The sequence below is a fragment of the Notolepis coatsorum genome (genome assembly GCF_963971535.1).
Source record: "Notolepis coatsorum genome assembly, chromosome: 6".
NCBI lineage: Eukaryota > Metazoa > Chordata > Actinopteri > Aulopiformes > Paralepididae > Notolepis > Notolepis coatsorum.
Genome location: NC_140170.1, coordinates 98656964 through 98672744, shown reverse-complemented (window position 1 = coordinate 98672744; position 15781 = coordinate 98656964). Strand labels below are relative to the sequence as shown.

At 46.8% G+C, this 15781-nt stretch overlaps 1 protein-coding gene across 1 annotated transcript in view; it reads left to right on the top strand.

Moving 5' to 3' along the window:
* Window positions 1–1236: 1236 nt before the first annotated feature.
* Window positions 1237–15781, top strand: part of LOC311229623 (immunoglobulin-like and fibronectin type III domain-containing protein 1) — a gene marked incomplete at both ends in the record, with an annotated part of 89754 nt that continues 75209 nt past the window's right edge. Inside the window, one exon of the mRNA XM_084315699.1 lies at window positions 1237–1273. Coding sequence (XP_084171825.1) covers window positions 1237–1273 — 37 coding nt within the window. The remainder of the gene's footprint in view (window positions 1274–15781) is intronic.

Below are 15781 nucleotides of genomic sequence, written 5' to 3'. Positions count from 1 at the left end.
ATGCATGTCCCCGGACCCCCCTAGAGGGGCACAGTCTCACAAAATCCTGTGGGAAACACTGCTACGTAGTAATGCGCTGCTAATCTGCATAACCTCAGCTCCTTCTGTGGTTGTAGCCACCGTCCACAATCAACAATTCGAGGAAGTTAGTGTAACATTGAAGTTATGACCAAAACAGAGCAAGTGGAAATAATGTGGAAGCGGTTTCCCTGTCAGACACTTGCACTTCCCCAAAAGAGAGAAAAAGAGAGACAGATAGAGAGAGGGAGAGAGAGAGAGGCTAATACGGAGCGATCTCTCCTCTGTCTCTCCCCCTGCATTTGACACACACTCACGACTCGAGCCGCACACACGTACATGCGCGCACTCGGAGCAGTCCTCTCTCTCTCTCCCTCTCTATCTCTCTCTCCCTCTCTCTGTCTCTCCCTCTCTCTCTCTATCTCTCTCTCCCCAAAAGTTATCTGCCAGTGGAGGTGACTGTCACTCAAAGCGCATTGCGAGTATGGGCGGAGCCCAGCCAAAAACAGCTTGGAATCTGGCAGAGCAGAAAGTGGTGCACCAAAGTACTTGATTAAAAATACAAAACAATGAATTTAATTGAAAAAAAACCTACAGATGTGTTCCATAGACTCACAGGAATAGTGTAAAATTGCCCAAATAGTGAAAGAAATAGCTAAATAGTTCCCCTTTAAGATGCATGAAAATTATGCACAATTTCAACCCTGTTAACTATTAGAGGGCACAAAAAACTGCTGGTCAATGATAACTGTATATACAGGTAGATATACATAATGCATTTCCACACATACTGTACAGTATGCTTAGTGGGTTTTGTGTCATCAAGCTGCTGGGTGGAAGTTTTCCATTTTTAAAGAAACATGCAGGTGAACAAAGCTTGCATCTCCCACTTGTAGGCCAAGCATCTCTTTGAATCAATTTTGCAATTTCATTTTTTTTAATTGATCATAAAAATGGGGGGGGGGGGGTGTAACAACTTCCTTTTCCCCATCATCTACAGTACATGGACTTCTGACATGTAACATGCATCACAAAAATCACATGAAACATTTTAAGATTTGCAATGTCATTTCAATGGAAGGCAATGTCAACTGTCAATTACAGTAAACTTGACTGTTGTATGTTCACAATACATCTATTATACTGTCAATACATTTGTGTTTCAGTTGCAAAGCAATACAGAATTATCTTATTTGGCCTGTAATTGAAGACGCTACAATGCAACCAGATCCAAAACAGGCCCCAAAAGGGCAAGGTAAGTTTCAGAAATATCCCCAGATCATGTCCTTTCGAATGCAGCCTGAATATAATATATTAGCAAATATATTAAATATTAGCATTACCAAGTGTTTTGTCCATCTCCAGTATAGCTAACAAATAGTTTCTATCAATCCCAAACAACTTAAGTTCCGCCCATTGTGTCGACAAACATTGCTCCCAATTATTAATGCTCCCAAGATGCATGCAATTTATTCATATTGTTTTCGATGGATTTTGAAGTACTTTTGAAGTTTACTGTCAATGGTAAACACAAAAATGTGTTTACCTTGCAACGATTAGTATTAGTAGTAATAGTAGTATAGCCGATACTACTGCTAAATAAACAAACTGAAGCAGGTGTCTTTGTAAGCTAATAGGCTTCTATCAGATGAGGCAAATACTTTATAATGGCAGTATTTTCCTTTTAATGGTAAGGCAAACTTAACCACTAAATCATTATATTTTCATAATCATCTAAGTGGTTATTTTGACAAATTATGTGAAACTTCATCAACCTAATAATGAAAGGTTTGAGAATATAAGTAAATAAATGTGGAAAAACAATAGCACTGTTTTTCTTGTAAGCATCTTCTTTACACATCCACCATAAAGTCTGAAAACGTTCCTTAGAGTAGATCCTTGACCTCCATGTATTAGCAGCCATCAGTGTTTCCCCCACCTCTCATGTCCATAAAAACTAAGTAATGTTCATGGTGGAATATAACTAAAGAAGATAATAATGTGTTTCTCCTGTACGTATAAAACACAGACTCGTAACCTTATCCAAGCATCCTCTTCAAAATAAACATCAGCTATTTTCTGGACCAAAGTTGTTTCAAATTGAGAAATTACATGGACATTATTATTATGGACATAGCTACTGTATGCAGGCCAGCAAATGTAACATTTTAAATTGAACCTACATACTACCTGAGTGAGGAGTATTATGTACAGTAGTCGAGTGTGTGAAAGGCATCTGTCTTCAGGTTTACACTAATTTCAGAGGGCCCAATTATGGGGGCTAAGGAGAACTCCTACTCCAAGAGATATCGTCTTTCTATGCCAACACATTCCTTTACTCTAGCTGTCATGTGTTCTATCAATGTCAAGACTACTCTTCCAGGATTGATTGGTATGCAGAAGCAAGCAGGTGATTGAAGCTCAATCATCTTTTTTGGCAGATTGTCTTATGTCATTTCAGGAATTCTTGAAATGTGGGTTTTTTCTGTCAGTGTCTGATGTATGTATTCAATTGTATAGATAATTGCTATAGGAAATTATCTTTAGAGAATAAATAGACAGATGAGGGGTAGATATTTCTGTTCAGGGTTTCACTTTGATTTGTGTGTATTGCAATCTCTCATGTGAATTAAGTCATATATAGTAAACGGCATACAGTAATAGAAATGTCTGTGCTTTTCCTGTCAAATGGTGTGTATGGTGTTTTTTTGTGAGTTGCTGCCTTCTTTCATAATTTTATGCAACCAGATGATGACGAGGTGCCTGCGGGTAAAGGTAGGAGTGATAATGTGGGGATGCGGTTGGACAACATTCTTACTTAACATTCCAACCAAACCGCATGTTTTCTTCTGTGATCTTCAGTATCACTGCATTTACCGTGTTTAGTCATTAATTACCTCTGGATGGGAAAAACCCTCTGACAAAGATTGGTGTATCTGAGAAAGATCAATGGGTCTCATTCTCGAACGAAGTTACGACAAAATATTTAGTCTTAGCCAGATTTCGGCCTATTTAAGACATATTAGGGCTGGGAGTGGGAGTCCTCAAATTTTCCTGAGATCTTATTTGAGAGCAGATCTAAGAGTGCTGAGGAGCACACTTAAATATGCTCTCAGCCCACGATCAAATCTCATGATTGATTGACTAATTTAAAATGTTATTATAACTTGACAGACTGTGTTCTCATAGTGATTCCGTCATGTTAACGCTACAGGCCTCCTTGGAATTAATTACTTGATCATAATTAAAATAAATATGACAATATTTGTACGATAAGAAATTACGCATTTGATGTCGGAAAAATAAATAATATGGATTCATCTGATCACAGGGCAGCTGGATTAACCATATCTGAACCAGCTATTTTGGACAAATGTATAATTACTTTAATTACTCAGATATTCAAGCACAATTATGCAATTATTGTGAAATTATTGAAAATAATAATAATTTAATGCCTTCTGTGGAATTTGCATTTCTTATTTGTTACACATCTGTTTTAATGATTAATTATATACATTTGAAAGAATGCAGGTCAACATGCAATGTATCCCATTGATTGGTATACAATGGGACAGACCTTTGTTTGATTGATTGATTGATTGATTGAAAACTTTATTAACAGATTGCAGAATGGGTACAGTACAGTACAGCTCAATTACATAAGGGGATGCAGACCAGAGAAAGAATTTCGTCTTGTTTACATCAGGGTCCCCCATTTTCAATTCATCATAACATGACACACACGACACAGATAGACAGTACTGCTACATCTATACATTTATGACATACCAGATTTGCAAATACAGTACTGTTTGTGATACAAAAAGAGTCCAGAAAAGAGAGTACATTTGATGTAGAAAATGTTGGAGGAGGTTGGGTAGGAGGGGTGGTAGACTTACACTGTACAAGCAAAACTGTACATTGGAATATTGACAAAACCATACTTGGTCATTTACTGTACATTGGAGGGGGTTGATGGGCGCAGGCGTGATTATGAAACCTAGCCGCATTTCTCGGAGACGCTCTCTGACTGACGCTAGGTTTCGTAATCATGCGGCTCTCAAAGCACTTCCACCATTCCATTTCACACAGCTGCGTCACCAGTTGCTTTATAAGGACTGTCGGGGGCGTAGTTTGTATGCAAATGACCTGAACGGGAACGCGCTTTGGAGTTTACAACAGAATGCCATTCTCCAAGCAGATATCAGATCATATAATTTCTGCGACCGTTTCAGCCACTTAAGACATATCTCCAGCACGTTCAGGACTCAGAGTGTACTTGTCATAGATTATGTCTCAGTGATTCCAAGATAAATCTTCCAGAATATATCTTTGAAAAATTTTCGGGAATGAGACCCAATGTTCTTATATAATTGGCCTTATGGTCTCAGGTGGTGATTCTACTGTACTCGGGTGATCGCTTATATGACAAAATTAGTTGTGGAATTAATCAAAAAGATAACCCCCTAACTTGGCAGCTGCTAAATATCATTTATTTACATATAATGTAGTTAAAAAATACCAACACTTTTTCCCCCCATAACCATGGTTAACAAAATACTAATATCAGCACATACAATGTTTCTCTCAAGTATTAATCACTTGTGTTCTGAAGGATCAGATTAAACCGAATATATATATTTATTTATATATATATATTTAATTGTATTTGTATATCCCCTGATATCCCTTGTATATTCCTTGTACAATATGCATTGAATATCCCTTCTAGTCTACTGAACATCCCATAATAGTCTCCATTCTACCATTGGACGAGACCTTGGTGCCAGGTCGCCATACCCCTCAGACCAGGTTCAATCGTACCGCTCAACATGTATGGACAAGTCCTAGTTCCGCGTAGGAATATGTCTACCGCACCACTAATGGTACTATTTGTTCATAGTGCGTATATATACTGCGCTATTAAAGTAGAGCTTTCTTTTAGTCCAGTTCCTTACCCTCCAACAGAGTGACAGACGCAAAAGCCTCCCCGCGAACCACGTGTGGGCAGTAAGGCCAATTCGGCCCAGTATCGGCATTGAGACATCGTGTATATTAATATTTGAATAGTCATATTTGGCACTATATCGTCGAGTTGGACGTATTCTATTAAGCTAATAATAGTCTATTCATATGTAGTGCCTCGTGCGGTAAGAGTTCTATAGTAATCAGCACCCCCATCGTTTCGGGCATCAGCTGGACGCTTATCCAGGGTGGTTGACCCCACGTGAAGCTGCACCCGAGGAGCTCCAGGCCAAAGAGCGAGTGGACCTGTATATTGGATTATTCTACCGACGACGGCTAGCCTTCCCCGGCTTGGATTATGCTTTGAGTACTTTGATTATTCTATGGATAAAGGCCAACACTGCGGTGTGTTGGAAATACCCCCCCCCCCCCGGAGAGGACGACAGGTGAGAAGACGCTCTACACGACGAGGTCGCCTCACGTCTCTCCATCGTGGACCGGAGATCGCGTGATCGAGGATCGCTGGGCACCGGGTCGCACGACTGTGGGCTCTCCCAGGATACCCTCGGCCAGACGGGATACAGCCAGACTCTACCCCCCCCCCTCCAGCTGTCCTACAAGCAGTCGGAACCTTCCCCTAGTGTATCCAGCTATATAATCATTCAAGTATCATTGCTATTGTTCCCTAAATATTCCAGGTTGTATATTTGCTTCCTGCGCAATCAGAGATTGGACATTCGATATTGATCTACCTACGAATACTCATTTGCCATAAAAGTGCATACTATTTCAAATCATAAATGTAATTAAGTGATCGTTGTACATACCTTTTGCTATGTATTATTATTAAACGCAGACTTTCGACTTGGTACATTTGTGTTGGATCCGTTTCATCAGGTGGGAGTGTTTATCATAATTATTTATACCTAGTACTGGGTGGCCAGAGTCTAAAGTACAAGAGGTAGTGGTAGTAAGTATCATATCTAACAATACAGTCAGGGAATTGTACCCCTCAGTTACAATTGGTCCTTCGAGCCGGAGGGTAATCAGTGTAATATTAATATAGTGTTATTAATATTAAAATGGCCTATGATGAACACTCCACGAAACGATCCTCCTAACCAACAACGCCCGCGGCGCAAACGACAGCTCCCCCAGTACCTAGAGGCTTACGCTGTCAGTCAACAACCTAGTCTTCTACCAACAGTAAACGCGGTAAAACTAGAAAGTAAAATTATGTCTAACCCTAACGACCAGGCTACCCCGACCATAGAGGCCCCTATGGGTTCTAACGTAACTGACCCAGCTCACGGTGGGGACCAGGGGGAACCAGACATGACTTTACACCCCGCCAATACCGAAGAAGTAGTCCCCGACGAGTCCCGGGAGGAAGACAACACTACCGAGAGAGAACTCGGCACGGAAGAAGATGAGGAGAGCACCGTGGAGATAGAGCTCCAAGACTCCGCACGGAGTACCCCAAGGGACGGCTCCCCTATACAACCGTCTTCTCCCAGCGAGGCAGAGAGGACACTACAGCAGGCATTCCTCGTCAGCCTGAAAGCCTCTACTGAACGCGATAGACTCCAGGGTGAACGCGATCGATTGCAGATACAGCAACGGAGCGAAGAAGAGCACATACGCCTGGAAATAAGACGCATTCAGATGGAAGAGAATGTGGCAAGAGACCGGGCCGACGCCCAGCGCGCCGCCACCGGTGCCCAGAGAGAATCGGATCTCACCAAGCGCGAAGCCGAGCGCGACAGAGCACAAGCGCAACTAATAGAACAGCTGATCAGAAGGACAACACCCCCTCCCTCCACCAGAGGCTCCAGGAACTCGTCTAGACATCACTCCAGGGCGGCATCCCCTAGCCGAGTAAGCGACCCTGAACTTGACCAACAGACGAGGTTTATACCCCCCGCAGACCCCCTTCCCCAACAGGTCCAAGCGAGACCCAGCCACCGGGAAGGAGCAGCATACACTGCGGAGAGGCTAAATCAGAGACTACAAGCCCTGGATGACCTAACGGAAGACGAAGAGGAAGAGGAGGAGAACCACGCCCGACGACAGCACAGTACTCTACCGGACCAAGAGGTCCAGTACAGCCCAGGCTATACCCCCGCGGAGCTGCGCTACAGACCCCCGACGCTATTCACGGGTGAGCACGACGCACGACCTGCACCGAGGAACAGCACCTGGACCAGCGGGCCATGGTACACAGCCGGTACCAGCCCACGCCAAGGAGCAGGAGGAGACTCGCCTAGGAGGCCTCTCCCCCAACGCTCGCCGATGTATCAACAATCCGCGTCATACATTGGCACACCTATGGTACCAGACCCAGGAGAACCGGGCCCAGTATACGGAGCTCCGCATGTGTCTGGAGACAATGTTGGTGGATGTCATTGATGAACGCCATAAATACGCGATACTACTGAAGCATTTAAAGGTACCCCCCGCGCACAACATAGCGCTCGCCTACGCCACTTCCACGACCCCATACACCGCAGCGCTGGTAGCGTTGGACCAGAGATATGGACGTATATGGGATTACGTGATCCAGGAGATCAGGCACATCGACCGCCTACCCCCAGCAACAGACAATCGAGCACTGGACGACCTGTCCATCAGAGTGCAGTCCCTAGTAGGGATGCTGGGAGCGCAGAGGGAAAAGGGTAGGCATGAACTATACGCCAACTCAAATGTAGAGAGGATCTTGGAGAAGCTACCGCCCGCCCGACAGGAGCGCTTTAGGCGGCAGAGAGACCACCGAGACCCTAATGGCCCCGAACCGAACCTCCTCGATTTAGCCGACTTCCTGGCGAGAGAAGTCAGCAGCTTACGGCTAGATACATTCGGACGGAGCACCCCTGGCTCCAGAGAAGGAACCAGGAGACTAAATGATGGAAGAAGATCGGTGACTGTCATGCACCAATCGGAGTCAGTGCCAAGCAGTAGGAGCCACAGTACCCCCTCAAGAAAGGAGAAGTGGAAGATAGTGTGCCCCTACTGTGAGAAAGAACACTGGCTGTCACAATATGACTCATTCCCCAAGATGAATGCGGAGGAAGCGAGTCAATGGATAAAGTCCAACAGACGCTGTTTTCGCTGTGCGCGATCACACATGGCAGCCGAATGCCGCTTAAAGAAAAGGTGCAGTCGGTGCGATGGAGCCCATCTGGACATACTCCACGACAGTAACAGACGGCGGCCTCCACCCGCACCATCAAGCAGCAAAGCAAGCGTCATGTACATCGACCCCGCCAGCAGCAGCGGAGCCAGAGTGCTCTTAAAGGTAGTCCGTGTGACATTGAGCTACCAGAATAAAGTCATGGACACTTACGCCGTCCTTGATGACGGGTCAGAGAAGACCCTTCTGCTCGCGTCCGCTGCGGCCCAGCTAGGGCTGCGGGGGAGCGAAAACCAAATGACAATTCGGACAATAAGAAGAGATTTGAAAACGATAAAGGGCGAGAATGTCTCATTCTCTATCGCAGCAAGCGGCCAGCCCGAGCGACGGTACAGGATTACAGACACTTTCACCAGCCAAGAAATAGGACTCTCGCGGTACACATACCCCGTAGCCAAGCTGATGGAGAAATATGTACATCTACGCAAGCTACCGATCCCACTCATAGACGGTGCTACCCCGACACTGTTGATAGGCTCCGACCATGCAGACCTCATTGTCCCGATAGACCGGGTTCATACCGGACCCAGAGGCTGTCCTGCAGCAGTCGAGACCCGCCTAGGATGGACTCTCCAAGGCCCACTCGCCAAATCTCTCAACCGAACCACAGCCACCAGCTGTCTCCACTCCCGAGTCACAGAGGGAGACACCGCACTCCTGCAGCATGTAGAGAGGCTATGGACCTTAGAACAAATGCCCTTTAAGAACGAAAAGAAAGACATTCGCTCTAAAGACGACATCTACGCCATTAACCTCCTCGAGACGGGAACAAAGAGAGTCCCAGTCAGCGGCGTGTTGAGATACGCCACGCCACTCCTGCGGCGGGAAGGGATGCCTACCTTTCACGCAAAGAAAGACGCCACAGAGCGGTACCTACTAAACACAGAGCGGCGCTTAGCCAAGGACCCCGCCCAAGAAAGCGTATACCGCGCTGAGATTGAGAAGCTCATCACAGCGGGACACGTCACAAAGATTGACATTAAAGAGGCCGACCAGACGACTGAATCGTGGTACGTGCCCCACCACAAGGTTCATCACAACGGCAAAGACCGCATCGTGTTTAACTGCAGCTACCAGATCGGATCCCAAAATCTGAATAAAGAGCTATTGCCCGGTCCTACACTCGGCCCCTCCCTACTAGGCGTACTACTCCGCTTCCGCCAGGACAAGGTGGCTATCAGCGGGGATATCAAAGGGATGTTCCTGCAGGTGAGATTAGTAGAGGAGGACAAGCCCCTGTTGCGGTTCCTATGGAGAGAGAGGCCAGGAGATGAGCACCCAGCCATCTACCAATGGGAAGTCCTCCCTTTCGGAACTACATGCAGCCCATGCTGTGCTACATTTGCACTACAGAGACATGTCGCAGAGGACCCAGCAGCGGACGAAGAGGTCCGACACAGTGTGAAGAACAGCTTCTACGTAGATAACTGTCTACAAAGCGTCTCGACCCAGGAAGAAGCCGAGGCTCTCCTACTTAAACTCCGCGCCTCTCTGATCAAAGGCGGCTTTGATCTCAGGCAGTGGGCCAGCAGCGATCCGCACGTACTGCGCAGCCTCTCCTCCGAGGACAAGGCAGCGAGCAGCGAGACCTGGATGGCCACAATCCCAGGAGAAGCCCAAGAGATGACACTAGGACTAGTGTGGCGCTTCAAAACAGATTCGCTCCACTATAGACACAAACCCCTGACCACGGAGCAGGGAAGGTCGACGGCAATACCGACCACCAGACGGAGTGTGTACAGAACACTCGCCCGACAATATGACCCGTTAGGATGTATACTACCGTACACCACCAGGGCAAAGATGATTGTACGAGCATTGTGGGACAAGGACCAGGGCTGGGACGACCCCATTCCCGCACACCTTGCATCCACCTGGAGAGAGTGGGAGATGGAACTCCACTCACTCCCAGGCGTTAATATACGCCGAAGCTACTTCCCACCCACGGTGAGGCCAGAGACATGTAAAATGGATTTACACGTCTTCAGTGACGCCTCCGAGGTCGCCTACGGATCAGTAGCCTACTTGCGGGCCCAAGAAGAGGGGGGAGAGATCTACACAGCATTCATCCTCGCCCGCTCGAGAATAGCCCCACGCAAGCAACAGTCTATCCCACGTCTAGAGCTCTGCGCAGCCCTCGCAGGAGCGCATCTAGCCACGCTCATCCAACGTGAGCTCACCATTCCGGTGCATAGAACAATCCTGTGGTCAGATTCCACGACAGTACTCGCCTGGATCAAATCGGATTCATGCAAATACAAAGTCTTCGTGGGAGTCAGAGTCACTGAGATTCAAGAGTTAACCGGAGAGTTAACCGGAGAAGCAAACTGGCGCTATGTTGATACAAAACACAACCCAGCTGACGTCATCACCCGGGGAATGTCCCTAGATGACTTAACCCGTCATAACATCTACAGTGACGGACCAGCATTCCTCAAGCTCCCGGAAGGAGATTGGCCCACGCCCACCCCGAGGGAAGCAAGTGACGAGGAGGCTGAGAATAAGAAACCCATGTTCTGTGGATTGAGCACTGTTGTCTCCGCAGACCCCAACATAGACGATTGCATTACCATAGAGAGTGCGCAGCAACGGACATTCCTGCGGCACCACCCAGAAATTAAGTCCCCCGCTGATATGTCAGCAGCTGACTACGAGGAAGCAGAACTGCTTCTACTGCAACGAGCCCAGAGAGACTCGTTCCCCGATGAACTAGACTGTCTACAGGGAGGAAAGCCCGTCCCATCAGACAGCAGATTGATTCATCTGGCCCCCGAGAGTGACACACATACCCTCATCAGAGTGGGTGGTCGCCTGCGGAGAGCCCCCAATTTACCGGATGACATTAAGTACCCGATCGTATTGAACAGCCGACACAAGGTCACAGAGCTGATTATAAAGAAATACAACGAGGATGTACACCACGCAGGAGCAGAGAGAGTCTTCGCGGAAATCAGACGTCGTTACTGGATACTTCAAGGAAGAGAGGCGGTGCGACGCTTCCAGCGAACCTGTCTAGACTGCCGAAAGTGGCGCGCGCAGCCCAGCATACCACGGATGGCTGACCTACCTCCATGTCGCCTCCGACTCGGCGACAAGCCATTCCACTCAACAGGCATGGACTGTTTTGGCCCGCTGCACATAAAGAAAGGAAGAGGCACCGAGAAGCGGTGGGGTATTGTATTCAAATGCATGACCACCAGAGCGATACATATCGAGCTCCTTCCGACCATGAGCGCAGACTCATTCCTTATGGCCTTCCGAAGATTCACATCACGGAAAGGAAAACCGTCTACATTATTGTCCGATCACGGGACAAACTTCAAAGGCGGAGAAAGAGAGCTGAGGGAGAGCTTCCAAGCTATGGGCCCAGAACTTAAGACCCACCTCGCTCCGGCCCAGATTGACTTCCAATTCAACCCCCCAAACGCACCCCACTTCGGTGGAACTTGGGAACGAGAAGTACGTTCTATAAAGACAGCCCTGTACGCAGTACTTGGGGCCCAGACTGTGGCGGAAGAAGTCCTAATGACAGTCCTCACGGAGATTGAGGGAGTATTGAACTCAAAGCCCCTCGGTTACGTCTCCAGTGATGTAGCAGATGTCGACCCAGTCACCCCCAACACCCTCCTGATGGGGCGGCTAGATCCCGCGTTACCCCAGACAATGTACCGGCCTGAAGAAGCGAACGGCCGACGAATGTGGAGGTACAGCCAAGTATTAGCCGACAAGTTTTGGAGCAGTTTCCTACTGCACTACCTACCGTCTCTACAGACCCGCCAGAAGTGGGTAAAAGAGAGAGACAATTTGACGGAAGGAACAGTCGTCATGATTATTGACCAGTCACTACCCAGAGCTATGTGGCCGGCTGGCCGCGTAAGCAAAGTGATCACCGGTGCCGATGGCAAGGTCCGAGCAGCTGAAGTACTCGTCCAGGGGCGCATTTACACCCGTCCTGTGGCGAGGCTCATAGAACTGCCCCGACTCCCAGACACAATCGATGATGACCATGACCCTATGACTTTGTGAGTTGACTGACCCTTACAGCGAACCCTTGAGTGGTAGACAGTGCGGTTAATCTGTCTCTGCTTAACTAATTGGGTTGGGACCAATTAGGGGGCGGCTGTTCTGAAGGATCAGATTAAACCGAATATATATATTTATTTATATATATATATTTAATTGTATTTGTATATCCCCTGATATCCCTTGTATATTCCTTGTACAATATGCATTGAATATCCCTTCTAGTCTACTGAACATCCCATAATAGTCTCCATTCTACCATTGGACGAGACCTTGGTGCCAGGTCGCCATACCCCTCAGACCAGGTTCAATCGTACCGCTCAACATGTATGGACAAGTCCTAGTTCCGCGTAGGAATATGTCTACCGCACCACTAATGGTACTATTTGTTCATAGTGCGTATATATACTGCGCTATTAAAGTAGAGCTTTCTTTTAGTCCAGTTCCTTACCCTCCAACAGAGTGACAGACGCAAAAGCCTCCCCGCGAACCACGTGTGGGCAGTAAGGCCAATTCGGCCCAGTATCGGCATTGAGACATCGTGTATATTAATATTTGAATAGTCATATTTGGCACTATATCGTCGAGTTGGACGTATTCTATTAAGCTAATAATAATCTATTCATATGTAGTGCCTCGTGCGGTAAGAGTTCTATAGTAATCAGCACCCCCATCGTTTCGGGCATCAGCTGGACGCTTATCCAGGGTGGTTGACCCCACGTGAAGCTGCACCCGAGGAGCTCCAGGCCAAAGAGCGAGTGGACCTGTATATTGGATTATTCTACCGACGACGGCTAGCCTTCCCCGGCTTGGATTATGCTTTGAGTACTTTGATTATTCTATGGATAAAGGCCAACACTGCGGTGTGTTGGAAATACCCCCCCCCCGGAGAGGACGACAGGTGAGAAGACGCTCTACACGACGAGGTCGCCTCACGTCTCTCCATCGTGGACCGGAGGACGCCGGCCACAGAGAGTCCAACTGCTTTCATCTGTGGATCGAGGATCGCTGGGCACCGGGTCGCACGACTGTGGGCTCTCCCAGGATACCCTCGGCCAGACGGGATACAGCCAGACTCTACCCCCCCCCTCCAGCTGTCCTACAAGCAGTCGGAACCTTCCCCTAGTGTATCCAGCTATATAATCATTCAAGTATCATTGCTATTGTTCCCTAAATATTCCAGGTTGTATATTTGCTTCCTGCGCAATCAGAGATTGGACATTCGATATTGATCTACCTACGAATACTCATTTGCCATAAAAGTGCATACTATTTCAAATCATAAATGTAATTAAGTGATCGTTGTACATACCTTTTGCTATGTATTATTATTAAACGCAGACTTTCGACTTGGTACATTTGTGTTGGATCCGTTTCATCAGGTGGGAGTGTTTATCATAATTATTTATACCTAGTACTGGGTGGCCAGAGTCTAAAGTACAAGAGGTAGTGGTAGTAAGTATCATATCTAACAATACAGTCAGGGAATTGTACCCCTCAGTTACAACTTGGGTTTGATCAGTTGCTACATTTATTTGCACACCAATGATCTAATTTTCTAATTATGAGATGGCACATGTATTCATACAATTTTGTGATGATATTATAAAAAATAGGCAGATTAAATTACTGTGAGTACTCTGATCATAATCCACGTATATACACCATTGAAAATTATTCAGATGTTTTCTTACTGACAAATACGTATGCATTGTTTAGTGAGAAACATAGTCAATAGTTCTCTACTTAGCAAGTGTGCATTGCATTAAGGTTTGTGGGGGCACTTAAAGGGGGCATATTTGAGCCCTTTTCAACAAGTTAACATAGGTCTTCAAGGTCCCTTTTTTTAGCTGAAAGAAAAACCACTCAGATTATGCATTGTATTTACACACAGACCACCATCTTGTACATTCACATTTAATTATGATATCTTCACACACACACATACATGCACGTTATTAACTATGTGGCTGCAATTCTGAATGGCTTGTTTCAAGAGGGAGGGTTCTTGTCACAGCTGAACTGAGAAAAGGCACAATGCACATATTTAACATGTTCTCAGTGTTGGGAGAACCCCTCATTCTGTAAAAACAGTGCAAAACACAGGAACATTTGACAATGTTCACAATAAGTCCCCCTTTTTTTAGAAGCGGTCAGGTGGCGTAGCGGAGATTGCGTTCATCACCAACACCGGAGACGCTGGATTTGCCTGTTCGAATCCAGCACACAGCGCAGGCGTTGTCACCAGCTTGGCTGGCCGTTCACACTAATACAATTGGCTGAAAGCTGTGGGAAAGCTGGCGGGGTGGGTCCGGGTCGTTGTAAACAGCGACTCCTACAGTTCGGTCGGGGCGCCTGCTCAGCGCGGATAGGATCTAAGGGGGGTAGTGTGATCCTTCCACACGTTACACCCTCTCAGTGAGAGTCCGTGCTGCCAGGTGAAAAGAAGCGGTTGATTGGCTAGACGTGTGTCGGAGGAAGCACGTGATAGCCTCCACTCTCCCAGACTGACTGTGGGGGGTAAGTGCGCAGCGACCAGGAAGGGGATTGGGAATTGGCATAACGACTAACATTGGGATGGGAGAAAATCGGAGGAAAAAGGAGGGGGGAAAAGATAAAAAAAAAAGAAAAAGAAAACAATAGGTCCCCTTTAACACAAATCAAATCACCTGTCATAATTAGCGATTAGGGTTGGGTGATAATTCAATATTTATCATATTCATATCACAATGAAATTGTGAAATTGTTGCACGCGATTCTGTCATCTACATAACAACCACATATTAACCCATATTATAGTCCTTTTCAAAAAGTTTATATAGGTCTTTGAAGTTCTTTTGCTGAAAGAAACACTCTGCTCCCACTTCCCCAACGCCACACACCAGAACTGTGTGTGAACGATCAAACTAAATTCAGATCAAACTGACTAACTAGGTGTTCCAGATCATATTATGACTCAAGATCCAGCAATGTTCTATCCTACTTATCCCTTAAAATGTTGTCAGAAAGGTGCGGCTGAGTGGCGCAGTGGGCAATGCGCTCGCCACTAACACAGGAGATGCTGGTATCGAGCCCAGCTCTCGGCGTTGCTACCGGCTTGGCCGGCCGTCATACTAACACAATTGGCAGTGTTAGAGGGTGGGAAAGCCGGTGGGTGGGGATTGGACGTTGTGGACAGCGACTCCTACAGGTCGGTTGGGTGACGCCTGTACAGCAGAAACAGGAAGTATCGGGGGCAGCGTGAGCCTCCCGCGCGTTACTCCTCGCCACTGAGAGTTCGAGCTGTCTGGTGAAAAGATGCGACAGGCTGCCTCCTTGTGTACCGGAGGGGACACGTGATGCAAGGCTTCTATCCTCACTACAGCCGACCAGTGGGAGACATAGTCTAGCAACGTTCAAGACAGGGGAGGGAAGAATTGGAATCACGAAATTGGGATGGGAGAAAAATAGGAGAAAAAGTGGATAAAAAAAAAACGGTCGGCGTGGCAGACAAGATGAGCACCCATGGCCCTACTGTATCTCCATGAAATGTTCTCTTTGGCCGCAGTCAACACTGATTCTTATAGAATGAAGTGTCTCCTT